Source organism: Eurytemora carolleeae, unplaced genomic scaffold (assembly GCF_000591075.1).
Source record: "Eurytemora carolleeae unplaced genomic scaffold, Eaff_2.0 scaffold92, whole genome shotgun sequence".
NCBI classification, from domain to species: domain Eukaryota; kingdom Metazoa; phylum Arthropoda; class Copepoda; order Calanoida; family Temoridae; genus Eurytemora; species Eurytemora carolleeae.
The window spans coordinates 273,837-295,316 of NW_019396280.1; the positions used below are offsets into that span (position 1 = coordinate 273,837).

A 21,480-nucleotide genomic window follows, 5' to 3' on the forward strand; every position below is an offset into this window, starting at 1 on the left:
CAGGCTTATTTCTTTCTGATACTTCTAAAATTCATATTTTCTTGTCCATTGTCATTTGTCATAAATGAAGCATAATATAAAAAGTTTATAGTGTCGTAACTTTATCAACTAATGTTCACGATATTGGGATAAGGCTTGGTTTGGGAATAAGGTATATGAATGAGATAGAACCAATTGGGAGTAGGTAAAAAAGGTTAGGAATTGGAAAGGATATCAACTAAAGAGGAACTTGGGATTGGGATGGAAATCAGCTGTAGAGAAATTTGGGATTGGAAGATTTGGGATTAGGAATCAATGAGAGCTAGGATGAAAATAAGGGTTGTTATATTGGTAGTTAGAGTGATTGGAAAGATTGGGCAAAGGAATAGATGTTTTTTGAGAACCACTGTATTGAAAAAGAATAAGCAAAATTTATTATAAAGATACAGATAGAATAAAATACGTGTGTGTAAACCTATAAAACAATAAGTGAATTAGTGGATAAAAATATTAAATAGGAATGAAGACGACATTTTGGAAAGGATGAACGAATTATTGTCAGGTTAGAATAAAAGAGAGAAAGGGATATAAAAATCATCTTTATAATCATTCAATAATCCGACTCAAGGTTCTAACTCTCCTACCCTCACAGGTCTAGCTGAGAAAAATGATAACATAAATGACGATGTAGAAACGTAGACAGAGCTTACAGAGTCAAGAAAAATACAGCTGGAAGAGAAGTAAATGAGATTAACAGAATTTGAGAAGAATCAAAGAAAAAGGGGATAGATGAGCCAAAGCAACAAGACCATACCGGGATAAGGAACCAGAGATGGAAATCATGAAAACCCCTGAAGAAAAACCGGAACATTTACGGGATAAGAAACCAGAGATGAAAATCAGGAGAAAGCTGAACATCCAGGCAAAAGGAAAAATACCTATTGGGTTTGAATGGAAGGTCCAGACAGGATAAGGAGGAGATAGAACAGAGATTAATTACGAGAGAACAGAGACAAGAGATGATGATACCGGTGCGGGATCAAAGCGGAGATTGGAAGGGACGGTACCACGGAGAAAGAGATAGTGCATATATTATGCCAGCAAGCAAGAAAAATGACGAATTAATAACAGTCAGTTTAAACCGAGAATCAAGCAAGGATCATCAGTTTCAAGAAACACATAGAACTAGAAGGAGCGAAATATTGTTTCTGCAATTATGTCACATATAGTAATACTGTTGTCATGGTTCTTCTGGCAGATTTTGAGTTTGGAGAACGACCCAGACTGGAAGGAATACAGCCACTGTCTACGGGTCCATGACATTGAAGACAGTGGAGAGGTAAATCCTGTTCTGGGTAATCAAAAAAAATGTGAAAGCAGAATGATTTAAAAGATTAACGAGATAGCTGGGACAGAAGAAGAGCACAGCGTGTGGATCGTGTCCTGTTTGAGACATTGATCAATTACTTGCTAGTGTCCGTATTTAGATCGCACCTAATGGTAGTGGCATTGATAGCTCACGGATTGTTGCCATGTGTTGACATTGATAGTCAAGAGAATCTGAGTTGCACCTGGATAGATACTTGTTCGAGAAATTGTTATTGAGTAGGCGTTTACTACATACCAATATCTGATGATGGTTGTATGATATGAGGATATTCCAGTTAAAAGGTTGGATAAATAGTGAAGTTCAAATATAGTTAGATCGTCAACATGTTTAAAACTCATTGCTTGTCTGTTTGTATTGTATCCAATAAACACCAAAACGGGTAAACTGATCGGGCCCAAATTTTGGGTGGGACTTCACATGTCCCCAAGGTAGGTTTAAAGATGATCAAAATTTGAAAAAATTTGCCTCCAACTAAATTTTATTTTCATTAAATTTTGAAAATTCACGTTTTTTTTGATAAATTCCGCAAATTTTTTGTTTTTGTTTTACAATATATACAATGAGAATATGTTCACAATTGAAATGGAAAATTGGCGCAAAGCGCCTAAAAAGCCTAGTTCTTTATAAATTGCGAGTTACTTGAAATCATATTTACAGTCCCTTTAATTGTTTTTATATTTATGAATAAAAAGCTAAACTAAATTGAAAAAAGATGTTTTGACTCCAAGACTGTAATTAATATTATCAATAAGTAAAGTTGAAAACAAGGATGAGGCCTAAAGCTATTGATATAACAATAAAAACTATCCCAACAAAACTGATACAAACTATTTGGTCAAATTAAAGAACGTTCAATATATGTGTTGTAAACATATATTTGGGTTGATTGTCTAGTTCGTCGGTTTGTGTCCAATACACGTCAAAACGGCTGAACCCAATGGTCTCAATTTTTTTTTGTAGTAGCTCACACACGGAATGTTTAGGGAGGGTAAAAATTAAAGAAATGGCCCAGGTAAAAATGTCGATATCGGAAAATGTCGGAAGTCCATCAATGCTAACAAATCCGAGAAATCTTCTGAACATTCATGCTCAGAGTACAGGTAATTAAATTGAAAAAGAGTTAAGAAAACGCAACTATAACTCAAATATCCGCGAAAGCCTTGTGTAGATTTAGACCACACTCATCACATAGTCCAGGCTGCAATGAAAAGTTGCATCAAATTTCAAAACTGAGTTAAATTTAATGTGTCAAAAACCCTTGGCCTTTGACTCACTAGCTTTCTTGTACTTTTTTGTAGCCCTAGAACTATACATTCAATGACTATGAGGAACTTTTTTTTAGCTATAGTGGTAATGAAGTACTTACAAAAGATTCTCATCGATTTCTTTGTTGGAACTTTTCAGAAAGGTTCCAATTATTTCCATTCAAACGCAATAATTAATTCAATTTCTGTATTCAAAGCGAATACAAACATTTCTTTTGAATTTAAGGCTTCAAATTAATATAAACCAATAAACATGAAATAGATTTGGCGGTCAAAGGTAAACACCCCCAGGCAGGCAGGGGGTGCAGAGCCGCCATGAGCCCCGCAAATTGAACTCCGGAGCCTCCTGATACGCAGAACCACATTATGACCTCCAAGCCCCACAAAACGGTCTCCGTGACTTTCCCTACGCCTCCAAGCCACTGCCATTCTGTCCCCGGGCCCAACATTTTGATCTCCGCTTGCTGTATTTTTTTATTTCGCGGAGCTGGAGGTCATTCTGCGCTTCAGGAGGCTCTGAAGGTCATTTCGTGGAGCTCATAGCGGCCCTGCACCCCTCCCTAGCCATGGGTAGCTTACAAATTTTTCAAGGGAGAATAAAAAACTGTGTGCAGACATTTTAATTTGTCATTTTTACATCATTTTACAGGGTAGGGAAAATATGTTGCCCCTTTCCAAATTTTGATTACTGAGAGAAACTGTTAACTATTTTTTGATTCGTCAATGGGTGTCATGCATGCAAACATTTTGATGAATTCATTCTAAATAATGGATTCAGAAGCTTCATCCTCTAATAGATATATATACATCCTCTTCACAGTTCAGCTAACAATTTTTCAAAGGGGGATGTCCCCTTCAAGCTGCCTCGCAGCTTTAAACGGAACCGGAAGCCACAGTTGCTGAAAATGAATTGTGTTGAAAGGAATTTATTATTTCTAATATTTCTAACAATAACAGTTCACTCAATAGATATTCTAAATTTATATAATTTACAGGTAACCCAACTTATATTAGGGTATGGACTTTTGTGTGGAGTATCATTAACCATGAATGCTTGATCTTGATATCCAATACGGGGCTGTGGGCACTTTTAAAGTTGATGATACATGCTTGATTTCTCAATTAAGCTCCTGCAGGATAAGACCACCACGGGTATTAAGGAAGAATCAAGCTAATCTGTAGATCTAAATTCAAGGTGTGGAGATTAGTGCTTAATCCTGAGATTCACAGCACAAAAGTTATTTTAGAGTGGAAAACCATTTTATTTGGGATTTATAAATATCCAATACTTTATCATAATGTTGTTCTCAGTTCTAAAATTAATGATTTATAAATATCCAATACTTTATCATAATGTTGTTCTCAGTTCTAAAATTTGTGTGTTTCCAAATTGTAAACATTTTTGAGATCAAAGAAAAAACTGTAATGAAGATAATTTTACAGCAAGAATTTTTTACTTTCATTCTTTCATTACACTTTAGGACTCGCAAATCCTATAAATCTAATGGAAATCAACATATATTAGGCTGAAAGAAGTGAAGGCAATGGGATATTTGCAACCCTCACAGATTCAACTTCACTCAATTCACAGGAGAATAATGTAACTAAAATATTAAAAAAGAGTTTTGGTTTTTATGCAAAATAAGATTTTAAAAAGTTTAAATTGAGATTCTGAAAGCTTTGCTAACTATTATTTTACATCTTTTCCTTCCAAATTATCTTCTTTGCACCAAGAGCTGCCAATTACAATTTTGATTCAATACTTGAACAGAAACCACTTTAATTTTAATAGATCTTTGACATTGCAAACCTATAGGCCTGAATTTTCAAACAAGGAGGTTTTCTTTTCATGATTTACATATGTTTCTTTAGTTCACAATATGTGTGTCTCATTTTGCAGCATCATTATCTAGGTAAAACTAAACTATGTAATTTCTTAGAGAACAATTTTTGGACCCCCTCCGCCCCCCTTCCTCCCATCAATTTTGTACATGGAGCTTATATGTAACACATGGGCAAAGTTAAACATATGACTGAAGCGCCTGGCTCCCTATTCTGGCCTAGACATAGCGCTCAGCCCTCTAGTCTGTCCTAGCTGCAGTGCTCTGCCCAAAAAATTGACTTAACCTTGCCCATCCATGTAATAAAATAAAATGAATATTAACAATTCGCGTTGAAAAATAGTCGCAAGCAGGGTCATATAAAAAATTTATAGGAGGGGACGCAGAGGGTCCGACATTTTTCAAAAAGTTGGACCCCTAAACTAATTGTTTTCTTTTATTTTTTGTATTAATTTAGTTATGAGTATGTCTACTTCAATATAATGGACAACAAAAAGGAAAGTATTGTAAACCATTTTTTAAATTTAATCATTTTGGATGTAAACCCAATTTCAATGTTCTTTAAAAATACCCTTTGACACTTTATTCAAGGGTGACTCAAGTTGCGTTTACTCATTACAAGGTTAACTTTTCAGTGTATCATGTAGTCTTTAAATTGAACAAATAAAATAAAATATTCTCCTGAGTCTTCAAATTATTAATGTCTGGAAATATTTCTCGTAGTTACAGGAGCAGGGGCGGATACAAGAGGGGGGACTAAAATTAGGTTGAAAAATAAACGCAGCAAATTATATCAAAAATCAAGACGACATTCAAGTCGTCCTGCATACTGTCATGTTTCGTGGGACACCCTGTATAATTTTAAAAATTACATCAGGTGGGGAAAAATTATTCTTTAAAGGAGGGTGGGGGGTGAATAAAAAAGATTAAAATATACACCCCTCGTCAAGTTAAGGATATAACAATGATTTAAAAGAATCCTTGGATTGCACTGGCAAATATAGAAAACAAGTTCTACATCATTCTAGCAAACCAAGAATCTGAAGGTAAAGAATTAATCTTTATAAAATCTGTTTTTAGAGATTAATATTTCAATGAAGGATTGGGAGCAATACTATAAGAGCAGAAAAATAGTAGACAGTAGGGGAAAGGGATAACAAAAATATTAAACAAAACAATGTTAGAATGTTAATAAAAATCCACAAAAGAGTTTCAATTTATTGTATTTGGTATATTTTTGACAGTTTGGCATGAGCTTGGGAGGGTTCAAAACATGATTCGTCCCACATGGGTATTCTCTTGCATACAAATCAATGCACTGAACAGTTCTGTTAGGTAACAAATGTTTTATATACATTAAATGTATTTGTATTTTAAAATAGTTAAAAGCCATGTTAATTTGACAGTAAGTAGCACTGACAACAAGTTTAAAAGTTTAACATCTAACTTTTAAAGAAGAATTGCCACTTTAATCATGTTTTAAACAGCATTAAATGGACTCAAGCATAATTTCAAGTGACCCTTCTTGCAAAGATTGCAATGCCCGATTTACAAAGGTACCCTTGAAACCTCTTTTCGATCAATCAGGTGTAGAAGAATTGCAGTTTTGTAGGGACATATATAAAATGTTTATTTTAAATAATTCCTAGACGTTTCCTTTTATTAGAATTGCGCTTTTGTAGAGAAATCAAAATGGAAAATAATCAGTTTTCAAAATTATAAACATTGATCTATAATTTATACCTCAGACAAAATGTTTAAGGGTACAGTGGGGAATCTGGTATTGTCATCAAGAGGATGTCTCTTGAAATTACGTTTTCAGAGTCTAAAACTAAAGAATGCACGAATTTTAAGTTTGAGGTTAAAAGTTCTGTAAAATAATGAATAGCTACTTAAATATTAAACTTTCTCAATTTTAAATTTGAATTTCCCGGGAAAAATCTGAACCAATCAGAGAAAGGATTTAAAGAATTATTACGTAAGTATCGATATTCGGTAATCAGCTGTTTTTTAAATTTTAAATTATTTACGTGACGGAAAACAAAACATATTTCCAGTTACAACCGTATTTTGGGTTTACGTGCAAACATTAATTAATCTAAAACGTAAAATTTATTAAATCAAGGTTTTTACTTTTAAATATATCGTAATTAGTTGAATGCCCCTACCGCTGAAATGATGATAGACAAATAGGGATTGCTGGATTTCAAGATTTTAACCCTGTGTTTAAATTTAAACTCGTCGATTTTGGCGAGTTAATTATTTAACCACAGGGTTAAATATTTAACCTCACGGTTAAAGTTCAGGTTTAAATTAAGTCAGACGTGGCATTTAACCATGAACTTAAAATTTAAGTCAAACCTTTTCGTTCTTTAGTTTTAGACTCTGTCTTTTTAAATGTTGAGAAATACATATAACTTACACTAACATGTAAATTTAACCTAACATCTCAATTCAAACAAAAATTTATATCATTGCATGCATTTAAACTTTTTCACATTCCGATAATTGGAAAAACTAAATTTTTGCGTTTTTTCTTTTCAGTTTTGCTGTCAATGAAAAAGTTCTTGTTGAAAACAGAAAATTTAACAGCACAGTGACAATAGAACGAACACCAAAAACATTGGAAGGAAAAATTACTCTTGGAAGACCTAATACTAAGTAAGTAACGAGGATTTTTTTAGCATGAAAAAAAGATAAATACATATGATCTGAGTCCGAACTTGATAAAGAGCCGTGTCTCAAATACGCCAAAAACCGGTTTCAATTAAGCACCGGCTTAAATCTTGAAATATTGAATACAATTTTAAGTGGAACCAACCATATTTAAGCTGCGTCTCTTAAATTTAAACCACGGCTCAAATTCTTTAAATTCAGCCTCTGTAAATTTTAGTGTTGGATACTCTTTATCCCGTTCTCTTAATCTCAATATTCATTATGGATATCCCTTCTGGGTTACAACTAATTAGAGTTCTTTCATTGGTTGCGCACAAAATTTTCCCGGTTCTGATTGGTTATTCGGTCTCTGCAAATGACGACACTCTTATTAGGTTGAATTTTAAACCCTTTCCTGGATATAAAATAAAGAGGAGATAAAGTATTGATCAATGATCTTCATATCCAGAATACAAGAGTTTCCAGCTCTGATAGAATAAATCAAGAAATTTTACCTTAAAACCTTTGAAATCCATCATTAATGTTAAGATACTATGAGAAATACTATTCAATGATTGGATATCTGAGATTAGTCCTAGGCGAATATTCTCTCAACAATATTAAATGTAACTGTACTAACCCAACACTTATTAATCTGGACAGGCTCAGGTATAAAATTTTATTTAATAATTAAAACTAGGTTTAATCCAATATATGGGTTTTTAGCATCTCTTAGCGCACTCAGAGTAGGTTTATGGATATACTTATCTATATATATATATAGATTTGGAACACATCTTACATGGTTTGGCTGATGGGACATTTTTGAAGATAATTCAAATGTCCAAAAAATTTTAATTTATTTAAAAAAATATTTAATCAATAAAAACTAATATTATTCCCAGGTTGGTACTTAATAAAAAATGTTGGAAGGATCCGAAAACAAAGCCTTTTTTAAAGGGGCTTTAAGTTTTATAATTTCAACGGTACCCTCTATGCAACGATAGTAATGCCTGATTCACAACGGTACCCTTAAAAGCTTTATCTGAAAAAATATTAATTAACTATCAATGTCTGTTTATGACAACGACCATCTTCCATATTGTTAATCAGATGAAGATTTCAAGGGTACAATTGTTAATTAAACATTACCATCTTTACATGGAGGGAAACTTGGAATTACGCTTACAGTCATTTTAAGCAACTATAATTCTTTCTTTTGATTTAAAGTTGGAATATAGAAAATAATGCAAATGACACCATTTGGCTAGAAACAAATTTTGAAGAAATTTGCTACTTTAAAAAGGTAATCTATTTTGAATTATTAAAATATGAGTTTTATATTTAAATCTTTATTTTCAGCCCATATTGTTTGTGAATGTTCTGCGGAGGTTTGATGAGGGGAAATTGCTTTGCAAAGCTCTAGGCAATGGGCAACTTATTGATTTTGAAAATATGATGAATTTTCAGAGAAAATCAAAAAGGTCAGAAACCAATTTTTGATAAAGGAATTAAATCTTTGCCTCATACTCAAATTTTTTAATCCTTATATTTTGCAACCCGATTGTGTAAACCTTTTATATTTCAAACTTATTTGATCTAACAGAATTTATAGCTCGAAATATCTAAGGTTTACGACATAGATTGCAAAGATATGAAAAGACTGAAACATAATAATTTGTGGCAAAGATTAAATTTCTTAAGAACACTACTGCTAATAATACACGATCTAAAGGTATAAAGATTACACCGGCCTCTCAAAGTTTTGGATTCCATACTCTGATGAAGAAAATGAAGGAAGTTTTGTGAATATATACAACAGCTCTAATCCATTGTCTCTGAAATGGAGCTCTTCCCCAGAATGGGGACAAAGTAAGTAAAAAAAAATTACATTATCAAATATGAAGATTAAATGCCTTGTTTAAAGGTGACCCTGAACCAAACGGATTAAGAAGACAGAACTGTGTTACTGCAGAATATCAAACAACCATAGAAGAATTTGCTGTTTTTGACAGGGAATGTAATTTAGAGGAATATGGGACTATTTGTCAAAATGAGGAGTTTCCTACACTAATATTAAGGTATGCAAGGACCAATCTTAAAAATACAATTATGACAATATTATGACAATATTATGGCAATACTATGACAATATTATGACAATATTATGACAATATTATGACAATATTATGACAATATTATGACAATATTATGACAATATTATGACAATATTATGACAATTTTATGACAATATGATGACAATATCATGAAAAGTGTAGTTATGGCTAACGCTAAGAAGCCTTCATAATATACATTTTTAGAGGTCTTTGTTCAAATTCGGGCATAACCACCAATTTCTTGCCACTTTTTACGAAGCGATCTGGTCTGATTTTCCGAAAGTCAATGGGACCAGGACCACCAACCGATATTTATTATGAAATGTCAACAAAAGAATGGGTTATCAGGTAAAGAATTCAGCCTCATTTTTGACACTAATACCTTAAAATGCATATGATAGGATTGTCTAAAAAACTGGTATGTTAAAATAAAAGAAAAGACAATTACCGTTTTTAATATTTTAGCTTCAGTTCTAAAATTTTTGTTAACAACTTGACGTAGAGTTCTAGGAAAATCTACACTGGCCAGGATGAAAGGGGAGTATGATGAGTTACCATTAGGTAAAGAAAACCTTCATCCTGAACTTGTTCATAATGTTCAAACAAATTTTTAAAAAATTCAATAAATTCCTAAAATTAAAAATAGAAGCTAAAATTTGTTTTGGCATTGGTACAAATTCCGTTTTTAGGCACTAATATATGGTCGATAGAGAATGATATTGAAAAATGCAACAATAATAATATTTCCCTGAGCCTAGGTATTCAATTCTTTCATTTGGCAATTAGTAATATTTTATTTACTTCATTAAAACTTTTTCAGTGTCATGTATGAATACACAATTTAACTGTTACAGTGGACAATGTATTTCTATGGAATTAAGGTTAAACCAAGGTTTAAAAGTATTTAATTCTGATAGTTTTTCTATATTTTCCGCAGCAGAAAGGCGCAACTCACTTTTGTAGAGAACCCACAATTTAAAATAATCTTTTTCAAAATTATAAACAACTTAGTCAAAGTTCATACGACAAAGCTTTGAAGGGTACCGTTGTAAATCAGGCAATGCCATGTTTGCATAGAGGGTCACTTTTAATGACGCTTAAAATTCCTTTAAATAAAATAGAATTAAAAATTTCCATAGGTGCAATGGTAAATCTGACTGCCAAGATGAAAGTGATGAACAAGGATGTAAAACTATTATTTGGGGTAAATATTTTATATATCAAAACTTCTCATTGTTTACTTTTTAAGATTTTAAAATTCTTTGTGCTTATAACACATCCTAAAAGAGCAGTGCTTAGGAAAATTTTAGCTTTCTGGATTTCTGAATTCATAGATCTGCAAAAATATGTTGATTTATGAATTCAGATATAAATAACGAAGTATCAACCTAAGCATCAAGAAAAAAAATGTGGCTCTCAATACTCACACATTTTAAGAGTCAGCTAATAAATCGACTATTCAAACTTTCCTTAGCATTGAATGTAATTAAAGTTTAAAATAAAAAAGACAATTAAAAGTTAAAAACTTGTTTTTGGTAAAAAAAATGCAAGGAAAACTTAAAGAAATATTTATTACCTGGATCTAGATCAGAATAAATTTTATTATAGGATAGATCCTGATTAAAACTAGATGGATCCTAAGCATTAACCTGGCCATTGCAGGCCCCATAACAAATTTGAGCCCAATTGATTAAGCTATAATAACGTTTATTGGAAACAATTAATTAAGATATTGCTAAAAAACTACATATTTTGTCTACTTTAAAGCTAATTTAACAACTCATTTAACCCAGGAGAAGGACAATATCAGAAAGGAATTGTCCCAAGTCCAGATGATCCAAGCTTGAGAGCCAAAGTGCTGCTATCTTTTGCAATAGAGCGATTGTATGAGATTGATGATTCTGGAAATAACTTCAAAGCTAAATATGAGATGTCATTAGAATGGTTGGATCCAAGGAAGAGTCACATTAAATAACAAAAATTCCCCCCCCACCCCCCTTAACGGACATTATACATTTTTTAAAGGGACTGTAACCGAAAAATTCAAGTGACCCTCCATGCAACAATTTCAATGCATGATTCACAACGGTACCCTAAAAAGCTTTGTTTGATAAAGCATGAATTAGATATCAAGGTTTAGATTTAATTTGGAAGACTAATGATTTTCCATTGGGACCTGAGCATCTCTACTGCAGAAAATTGTATAAGAGTAATCAGAATTAACACATTTAATCCTAGAAAAACGACAATATCTTGTACATTTTTTATAAAGCTTTTAAGGTTATCGTTGTAAATCGGGCATTGGAATGATGAAATCTTTTCATGGAGGGTCACTGAAATTACGTTTTAGTCGCTTTTATTGAAAAAGTTTTAAATTTGTGGGTTTTTAATTGTTTGAAACTAAGAAAACCAACATAATCAGTGTCCGAATTTAATGAATTTGAGCCGCGTCTTAAATCCGCTAAAAACCGGTTTCAATTAAACGCCGGTGTAAATCTTGAAACATTAAATACAATCTTAAATGGAACCAACCATATTTAAGCCACGACTTAGATTTAAGCCGCGGCTCAAATTCTTTAAATTTGGCCTCAGGACTCAGCAAAGCTAGATCATAATCACTTCACTATCTGTGTTACAAATGTGATCGATTAAGATTAAATTTCCAAAACTTGAAAGAAAACATTGGTATGAACAGTCTCACTAATAGTGAACAGGATGATATTTGGCAACCAGTTGTAATTGTTCAGAACAAAATAGAAAATTCAATTGTCTACGAGGAATCTATTCTAATTATTCCTAAAAATATAACAAGGTAAGACATTTACAATATATTAAAAAAAAGATGAAAATTATCAAAAAGTTTTAATTTGTGCAGGTTTATCCCGTCAGGCATTGAACACTTTCAAAATTACTTCATTTATACTGGAAAAGAAGTCCTAGTAAGGAAAAATACAACCTTTAGTTCAAAGCTTGCATGTGAATTTAATCTACGCTGGTTCCCATTCGATGAACAGTATTGCACCATTGATCTTCTACTCACAGATAAACAGAAGAAGTTGGTTGAGCTGGAACCAGGGAGAGTGGGATACCATGGATCTGATAGTATTGCAGATTATCTAGTTGAGTCTATAACCATGTGTAGGTTTCAGTTCTTAGGAAGAGAGGGGATACGGTTAGTTTAACGATTACTTTTTCACTTTTTATGATCAATTTTATTAAAGGGACTGTAAAGGGGGTATAGGCTGAAATCTAAGCATTTTAGGATTTGATCGAAACCCATATGAGTTTTATCTGATGTTCCTGTCTAGAGAAATTTATATAAAACTGTGTCAAATTTATAGGAAAATTTATATTTATATAAAATTTTGTATAAAAATCGTAGGTTTTAACAAATCTTATTCAGCAAATGCACAACTGATCTGAAAACGACGATATTCCGGAGGAGCCTAAAAAACTTAGGTTTGCTTCTATTATTACTTGAATTTAATAATTTTTCATTTTTAATAGATATAATTTATAGTATAAAAGATACGTCTGTATTACGTGACCAGAACTCCCACCAATTGCAGTGCAGTAGCATTGTCACGTGATATTAATATAAATAAATTGTTGTAAAAAAGAAATGAGTTTTTGACACAAACTCCAAAATTATAATCCCCTTATATGTGCAACCCGATGTCGTGGATCTTTGATATTTCAAATTATGAATTCTGTTAGTCCAAAAAGTATAAGTTTAGCTCGTTGCAAAATCTCAGTTTCTTTGAAACAGTTTTTTATCATTTTCTCGATACAGGAACATCAGATAGACCTTCTATGGGTCTCGATAAACTTTTAAAATGCTTAGGTTTCAACCTATACCCCCTTTCATTTTCCAGTCCCTTTAAGTTACAAGGACAACCCTGTCCCCCAACCAGTGTGTCATGTGTTGGATAATCATAATCCACTAGATCCAGATATCCACAGTGGGCACACCTTTAATTTCAGATCAATACTTAATCTTTTCATTTCAGTTATCCATTCAGGATACAATGATCCATTCAGGATACAATGATCCATTCAGGATACAATGACCCATTCAGGATATCGAATAAAGATTGAATTAATCCGCAGATTAACAAAAGATCGAGATTGAGCATTGATCTTGAATCTTGATATCCACAATTCAAGAGTTCCCAGCTTTCGGTCAAATAAAAGGCATTGCAGTATTTTTTTAATGGGTGTTACACAAGTTTCAATAATTACTAGGGACCGAATTTAATGTATTTGAACTAGGTGACTGAACTACCATACCAACGATTCTGCAGTGTAGTTATCATCTATAGGACATGTCCTGAATCATCTATCCTATGCCCTTGAGTGTAAACAACTACACTGCAGAACTACAGATAATAAATTGAATAAACGGGAGGTAGTTGAACGAGCTAACTCATATTAAGAAAATCAGTTCGAGAACCCAGAAATGCACTATTATCTGTTTAGAATAGAGATAAAGCTGGGTAGACAACTAATCTCATTCTTTGTGATCTCATGTCTGCCAACTCTTATCATGAACTTCATAGCCCACCTTACCAACTTCTACAGTGACGAACATTTTGATGTCTCCATTACTGTAAATCTGACTGTGCTCCTTGTCTTGACAAACATGTATGTACATATATATAATTTTATAGGGATAAATATTTATTGTTGATAGAAGAGTACATATTTTCTTTAAACAATTAATTTCTTTCCCTGTCCTTTCTCCCTAAATATATTACATATTCTTTTAACATTAGAAAATTTTTGTACAGAGCTTAAGTATTTAAGAAGCACGCAAATTAAATCCAATTTTACCCTTCCCCCGCGAGCTATAAGAAAATGGGTTAATTCTTAAAGATGTATACCCCTTGCACTAATGGTCAATGCCATTCTATTGCATTGGGATTCAAAGTCCAAGCATTAAAAGTTTTTTTTACAATTTAAAAAATAATAATTTTGTATAATAAGGTATATTGGATCAAAGACAGGATATATGAAGATGATTGATATTTGGATGCTGTTTAGTGTTCTTGTAACTTTCTTGGAAGTTTTGATTCAGACATATTCTAACTCCCTTAGAAAGGTTTTTTTATTACTAGATTTAAAATTTTCTTTTGATCATTTTTGTGAAAAAATAAAATGAAATAAATCATAATTTTTCCATTTTTATCTAATATCTAGAATTTGGTCGCAATACAACCAGAGCTGACTCTGAGAAGTAACAGGAAGGATATAATTGATACAGGGTGAACATTTCCTTTATTCCTATTTTGACATGAAAAAAAAATTTGAAAAAAAAAGAAGAGGAACTAATTATCTTTTTTTTTCATTCGGTCTGAATTAGGATTAGGAACCCGAATTTATGTTGTAAAAATAAGACCCAAATCTTTTGTATCATTGTATTTACATATTATTTCAACAGATTAAAATAGGGTTTTAGAAGAAAACAAAAATTATTAAGAACTTTATATATATTAAATAATATATTTATTTTTATAATTGACTTAAAGTGGGCTTTCTTGCATGGTGAAAAGAATTGAGTCATTGCCACAAACTCTAATTTTCTGATCCCTATATCTTTGCAACCTGATGATGTAATTTTTTGAGATTTCAAATTTTGATTATTTGATCTAACTGAATTCATAGTTTGAAATGTCTAAGGTCTATAACGACATTGGGTTGCACAGATATTGGGATAAGAAAATCAGAGTTTGTGGCAAAAACTCAGTTCCTTTGCGCCCAAACTCCATTGAAAGACCAGGCATAACGTTTTTGTGGCCCTTTCTTTTGTGGTAATCAGAAGGAAGGAAACTTCGGTCCTACACATTGTAAACTATGGGGTCTTTATTGCCGTTTATCAAGAATAAAGCTGCGCATTTGTCTGAAAGTTTTAGAAGAAATGCACTTTTTTCAGACCCGTGAAATTCCATAACATTGAAAAATTCAACTTCGCAAACTCAATTTCAATTTCTCCAATTTCAAACTATATTACTTCTTTAATTTTTGTGCAACATACCTATAATTGATATCAATCGATCCTTTATCAGTGTATATATATTTATCTATGTAGGAACCAGAAAATCCTGGTGGCTAGATATTTGACGATGTATATAAAACCTACAATATTTGTTCTATTCTGTTGCTTCTATTGGATACTAGGATTAACAATTGTTTACCAACCTTTAGTATTCAATATTCAACATGTAAATCAATGTATTAAAAATTGAAAGTCTTTTTAATTTATTAAAAACAAATAAACTTCTTATAATGTATTTTTTAACACTACACTCGTTAAATCTAAATGTACTTAACTGGTCTTTGTCAACCATTCTGTGTATGTAACAATGCCCAATCTCTAAAAGTGTCTCTAAGTATTTTATAACTCACACTTAAAGCTCTCTGAATCTATTTCTCTTCAGATAAATGATTAACTAAACCATTCGTATTCAGAGTCTAAAATACAACTGTCCTATATTTAGTCTAATAATGCAGGTAGTTTAAAGACTGATGGATTAGGATAACTGCAGTAGACAACAGGTTACTAATATATTGCTACTATACGGTATATTTATTACATGTATACAAAAATATGATGTTGTCAAACTTGAAGCTATTGCAAACCAATTGGTTCAGACGTTTGGACCTTTCTTGGATAAAAGCCAACAAACAACCCAAAAGAATTTAGTTTCTGTCACAAACTCAAATTTTTTAATTCTAATTACATTTATTCTGTAAAAAACTGGATTTATTTTAATGATTGTGAATATATTATATATGTCATATATAAATGTATATATATATATATATATGTAACAAATCTAGATGCTAATACTCTAACGATTACTTTACTCAAAGTCTAATGAGATCATATTTAACTAAATCTCTAGCCAAAACTGTTCTTAACTTCTATTCTTTGTGGTTATTCCTTTAGGTTGAAATATAGCGATGGGCAATTGCTAGATTCGTTTTTTAAAAAAAACTTTTAATACTTTTGGACTTTTAAAGATTTACGGGTTCAACGATTTGAAATTGTCTTCTGAAGAAGTTTACTATTATCAAACATGCAAATTTGTTATCCTAGGTGAAAACATAAGGCAAAAACGAACTAAAAACGATCTTTTTAAAAACCCAAAATCTATCATTTTTGCCTTATATTTTCTTCGAGGGTAACAAATTTGCATGTCTGGTAAACTTCCAGAGAATAAAGTTATAAAATGTTGGAACCTTCTTATATTGCCGTAATACCTTTAAAAGTCTAAAAACATAAAAAGTTCCTGAAAAATTAATCTGGCACTACTCAAATATTAGGGTTTTCGGATTTATCAAATTGTACAAAAATCTGATACATCCAAGAAAAATAAATACAAAAGCAAAAATTGGCTTGGTTTGCAGGTTATATAGGGCTTTATGCGTATATAGAAATATGTGCATAAAGCTAGGGATTTTAATCGTTTAACGATCGTTAAACAATATTGTTATTGTTTTAACGATCATTTCGTTTTCGGAAAAAACGATTCGTTTTTAAAAACAACCCACTCGCTTTGAACTTTTTGAAAAAGAATAACGGTCGTTTTAGAAAACGATTGGTTTATAAAAACGATTTATTACCGTTTTATATACAATTGTTTTTTAAAAAAGAAGGATCGTCGTTAACGATCGTTAACGAAACGAAGAACTTTATAAAAACGAGCGTTTTTGTGAAAAATGATCATCTTCCATGTCGAAGTATACAGTTGTTAGAAAGCTAAAACTTCTTGATATTTTCTTTAAAACTTCTCAATGATAAGTACAGATGCCTTTTTAGGTCGGTTTCCTCTATTTGTACTAACGATCGTTAACGAAGGGTCGTCGTTAACGATCGTTAGGGAAGGTTTGTCGTTAATGATCGTTGTCACGAAGGGTCGTCGTTATAACGATCATCAACGAAACGACGATTTTTTAAAACGACCCCCTTTTTTCAAGACCCCCCCTGGATCCGCGCCTGAATACAACTACATTTAGACTTGGATTGTAAAGAAAAAACAATGGTAAAGTTATATATCGTCATACANCCCCCTTCTATCAATTTTGTACATGGATCTTAAATGTAAGACATGGATATGATTGGTCATGTGGCCGCAGCGCCCGGCCCCCTAGCCTGTACTAGCCGCAGCGATCGGCCCAGAAAGTGTCTTAATATGACCTAACCCTAAATGTATACTAATCTTACATGTAGGACATGGATATAATTGAACATGTGGCCGCAGCGCTCGGCCCCCTAGCCTGTCCTAGCCGCAGCGCTCGGCCCAGGAAATGTCTTAACCTAACCTTACCCTAAATAAATACTACTTTAATTAAAAATTGTTGAAAAGGTGGTCATGTACAAAATTGATAGGAGGGGTGGGGGGAGGGCCTGGGGGAAGGGAGAGGGTTCTAAAAATCTTTCTCTAGGACGGACCCAAACAGTTCCCAGTTCAAGCAATTTAAACTAGAACCACAAGATATAGATGATTAAATATTTTGCATAGATTGATACAATTAAAATGTTGGAGTTTTAACTGGACGCCCTTCAAAACAGGTAAGTACATTGGTGGTAGTGTATTTTTTGACCTACGCAAATCCGCTATGCTCCACTTCTGACCTACGCCTAATCCGCTATACTACACATCCTACCTACTAGCACGTGGTTTTACAGCTGCTATATGGACGTGTGGCCGCATCGTCCGTCCCCCTGGCCTATCCTTGCCGCGGCGCTCGGCCCTCTAGCCTGTCCTAGCCGCAGTGCTCGGCCCAGAAATTGTCTTAACCTAACCTAACCCTCAAATAATACAAAATTAAACAGTTGGCGTAGGTCCGATATTGCTGTGGATCGGAAAGTTAGTAGGTCAGAAGTTCAGTAGGGGAAATGTCGCGTATAGACGATGTAACTTTACCACATATTGGTACATCCACCTCCCAATCTCAGACCATCCATTTTCTAATTAAATCACCCCCCCCCTCTAGATGTTTTTCTAGATGTTAGGTAAAATTTGTTAAGTTTTAGAGAGTAAAAGAAAGACATCATATTTCCTTCATTTTTCTTGGTATACAATTATTTGATGCTGGCGTGTCTATCAATCATAAATGTTCAAACCACGGTGACCAACCCTTTCTTGAAAAATTATTTCAAATAATGAATTTTTTGGATATAAAGAGTAAAAAAGAGTGAATAAACGGGCCAGATATTGTCCAATTTTATCATTCCCCCCCCCCCCCGAGCATCAAAAATCATCTAAACTAAATCATTTAAAATATAAACCCCTGTATTTTGAATTTGTTCCAGGATGAGGGGTGAGGGTGTCTGGAGGGCAGAATGCTGCTAAGGACTCTTTCAGATTATTGTTTAGGCAACCCATCAATCAAACAATGTGTTATATAATGACTGCCTTTTCAACTTTTAATCTACTGTTTCAAAATCTATGAAATTTAAGGGACTATAAGCGTAATTTCAAGTGATCCTTCATGAAGAGATGGCAATGCCTGATTTACAATGCTCCTCTTGAAACCTTTAAGTAATCAAAATATGGAAATGCCGTTTTTTGGACTTTGAATGTATTTAATTCTGATTACTTCTCATTGCTTCATATAAGCAAGTAATGCAAAATAACCAGTAAAACAAAAACATAGATGTCAAATTCATTCTTGATGAGACAGCTTTTATAGGTACCGTTGTAAATCAGACATTGCCATCATTGCATGGAGGGTCACTTGAAATAACGCTTCAAGTTACTTTAAAATATTATTCCTGGGTGAATGAGTAGGTCTGACCAGATTAAAGGCGGAAGCAGAGATGGCGGATTTTTTAAACGCCTTTGAGGCATTTCTCAGCGGAGAGACAACAGACAAAGATCCTACTTCAATGGAGTCAGAAATACCAGCATTTAAATCCCCTCCAGATAAATCTGAAGATTCAGAATCCAAAAATAAAGACGAGATAGAATCAAAAGTGCCTTTAGCCGAACTCTCGGTAGTTCCAAGTGTGCCTGTGAAACCCATAGTGCCTCCGATAAAACTACGGACCCCTCCACCCCCTCCTCCTCCTATTCAAATAATACCTATAAAACCAGTTAAGGGTAAGGTTTACCCTCCAACCTACCCTCCAGCGGATCGTCCTGGAAGAAACACGAATCAGCTTCTTTTCATTAAACGGAATATTATGGGACCTTTATGGAATCACAGGTATTCTAAGCTTTGCATTGTAATTATCTGAACCTTTTCCAGAGTAACAAATGTTTTTAAAAATCCTTTCCTCCTCCTCCCCCATATTCTAGGGGGAGTATTGGGGTAATTCTGAAAAATAAACTATTGACAAATAATCCTCATATGATAAAGGTATTGTATTCTTCCCCCTAAAATAATCATGGATTTATGTTTGCTACCTATATCTTGTAATATTTATAGAACAGTAGACTAAATGGAAAATAGGATAAAAAAGCACTGAATGAACTTTTAGTTTAGTATTTAAATATTTTTTTTTCTTTCTTCACAAATCCCCCCCCCCCATTCATAAAAAGGAGGTAAACAAGCTCTTTGCGCTTGAAAGCTAATCTTTCCTAATTAAAGTCAACTTACTCCTCTAAGAATTTTTAACCAAACTAAAAACTTCTGTGGTTCTACCGTGTTCCCCAATAAAAAATTAAGACGAGTCGGCCAAGGGGTTCCGAAGTTATGATCGGACAGACAGACAGCAATTACTACTTATGTATGTATACTGATATTAAATCCTAGGTTTGCCTGGCCCTTTAAGAAACCTGTTGATGCTGAAAAACTGAAGTTGCCAGACTACCATACAATTATCAAACAACCAATGGACTTCGGAACTATTAAAAAGCGCCTAATGAATAAGGTAGTCTTTGTTTTAATGTTGTTAATAAAACTAGTTTTGGAATTGTACTGATATCTTGATCAGTGCAATGTCTAAACTGATGTTTTCTTGTTTCTTCTATGGATTGCACCGATGTAACTTGTTTGTACACTAAGTCTTAAGTATTGTACTGATGTATGTATACTAATGTTCAATTGCAGTTTTGTTAATGATTAATCGTTAGGTGTACTACCTAGGTTTATTGATCAGTACGTGTTTAGTACTACTGGTGTACTGATGGTTACTTTTTTGGTACTACTGGAGTACTAATGATTACTTGTTTAGTACTTCGTGTGTATTTATGATTACTTTTTTATCACTACTGGTGTACTGATGATTACGTGTTTAGCATTACTGGTGTACTGATGATTACTTTTTTAGTACTACTGGTGTACTAAATATTATTTGTTTAGTACTATTGGTGTACTAATGATTACTTGTTTAGTATTACTGGTGTACTAATGATTACTTGTTTAGTACTATTGGTGTACTAATGATTACTTGTTTATTATTACTGGTGTACTAATGATTACTTGTTAAGTACTATTGGTGTACTAATGATTACTTGCTTAGTACTACTGGTGTACTGATGATTACTTGTTTAGTACTACTGGTGTACTAAATATTATTTGTTTAGTACTATTGGTGTACTAATGATACTTGTTTAGTACTACTGGTGTGCTGATGATTACTTGTTTAGTACTGGTGTACTGAATATTATTTGTTTATTACTATTGGTGTACTAATGATACTTGTTTATTACTACTGGTGTACTGATGATTACTTGTTTAGTACTACTGGTGTGCTGATGAATGCCGGAAGGATATAGACCTTGTTTTCTTTAACTGTTTCCTGTATAATAAACCAGACCAGGATATCGTTTTTATGGGAAAAACTCTTCAGAAAGTTTATCTTAATAAAATAGAGGTATTGTCTTTATTCTTTATATTGAACTACAAATTATTTAAATAACCCATTTGTATTTGTTTAGCCGAAATGATTTCAATTAAAATAATTTTTCAACAAATTTCATTAAACAAATGTATGATACATTTACGGGGTTATATGTAAATCACAATTCTCCAGGGGGAAAAGTATTATGCATTGAAATTGTTCATATCAGCTGTTATACGCAGTGGACAATAACTTAATTGATAACCAATGCTTTGGTGGATAAATAATAGAGATTTTATTTCTATGATATATTTTCTTTTCTCAAAATCTATATAATAAATCTTTTCGCTCATATATATATATATTTATAAGTTAGCTATAGCTGGCCAAACGACTGGATAAAAATTGGCTTAAATTTTTTTAGAAGCCCATTTGTACC

At 32.8% G+C, this 21,480-nt stretch overlaps 2 protein-coding genes and 1 long non-coding RNA gene across 3 annotated transcripts; all 3 read left to right on the top strand.

Annotated features, from left to right (window-relative positions):
- Positions 1 to 8,364: 8,364 nt before the first annotated feature.
- LOC111700055 (uncharacterized) lies at positions 8,365 to 11,222 on the top strand. The gene is made up of 10 exons (XM_023470873.1): positions 8,365 to 8,436; positions 8,493 to 8,614; positions 8,866 to 9,002; positions 9,058 to 9,211; positions 9,452 to 9,595; positions 9,750 to 9,808; positions 9,937 to 10,005; positions 10,068 to 10,128; positions 10,387 to 10,451; positions 11,041 to 11,222. Exons 2-10 carry the CDS (start codon positions 8,586 to 8,588, stop codon positions 11,220 to 11,222), a joined length of 900 nt encoding a protein of 299 aa, XP_023326641.1. The 5' UTR covers positions 8,365 to 8,436; positions 8,493 to 8,585.
- Positions 11,223 to 11,903: 681 nt separating this feature from the next.
- Positions 11,904 to 15,401, top strand: LOC111700076 (uncharacterized). Its single transcript, XR_002764913.1, has 5 exons — positions 11,904 to 12,059; positions 12,123 to 12,419; positions 13,727 to 14,348; positions 14,447 to 14,511; positions 15,336 to 15,401. It is a non-coding gene; the product is annotated as an uncharacterized LOC111700076 (long non-coding RNA).
- A 2,333-nt stretch (positions 15,402 to 17,734) lies between these two features.
- Positions 17,735 to 20,893, top strand: LOC111700056 (bromodomain-containing protein 3). Its single transcript, XM_023470874.1, has 5 exons — positions 17,735 to 17,822; positions 18,567 to 18,630; positions 19,045 to 19,462; positions 20,012 to 20,129; positions 20,816 to 20,893. Exons 2-5 carry the CDS (start codon positions 18,597 to 18,599, stop codon positions 20,891 to 20,893), a joined length of 648 nt encoding a protein of 215 aa, XP_023326642.1. The 5' UTR covers positions 17,735 to 17,822; positions 18,567 to 18,596.
- Positions 20,894 to 21,480: the final 587 nt, after the last annotated feature.

Bases quoted from the DNA above. Each gene is read 5' to 3' on its own strand.
- LOC111700055 (XM_023470873.1), top strand. From the start codon at position 8,586: ATGATGAATTTTCAGAGAAAATCAAAAAG. The intron at 8,615-8,865 runs GTCAGAAACCAA...CACGATCTAAAG, and splicing joins TTTCAGAGAAAATCAAAAAG to GTATAAAGATTACACCGGCC. The intron at 9,596-9,749 runs GTAAAGAATTCA...AACTTGACGTAG, and splicing joins ACAAAAGAATGGGTTATCAG to AGTTCTAGGAAAATCTACAC.
- LOC111700056 (XM_023470874.1), top strand. From the start codon at position 18,597: ATGCTGCTAAGGACTCTTTCAGATTATTGTTTAG. The intron at 19,463-20,011 runs GTATTCTAAGCT...ATTAAATCCTAG, and splicing joins GGACCTTTATGGAATCACAG to GTTTGCCTGGCCCTTTAAGA. The intron at 20,130-20,815 runs GTAGTCTTTGTT...ATACTTGTTTAG, and splicing joins AAAAGCGCCTAATGAATAAG to TACTACTGGTGTGCTGATGA.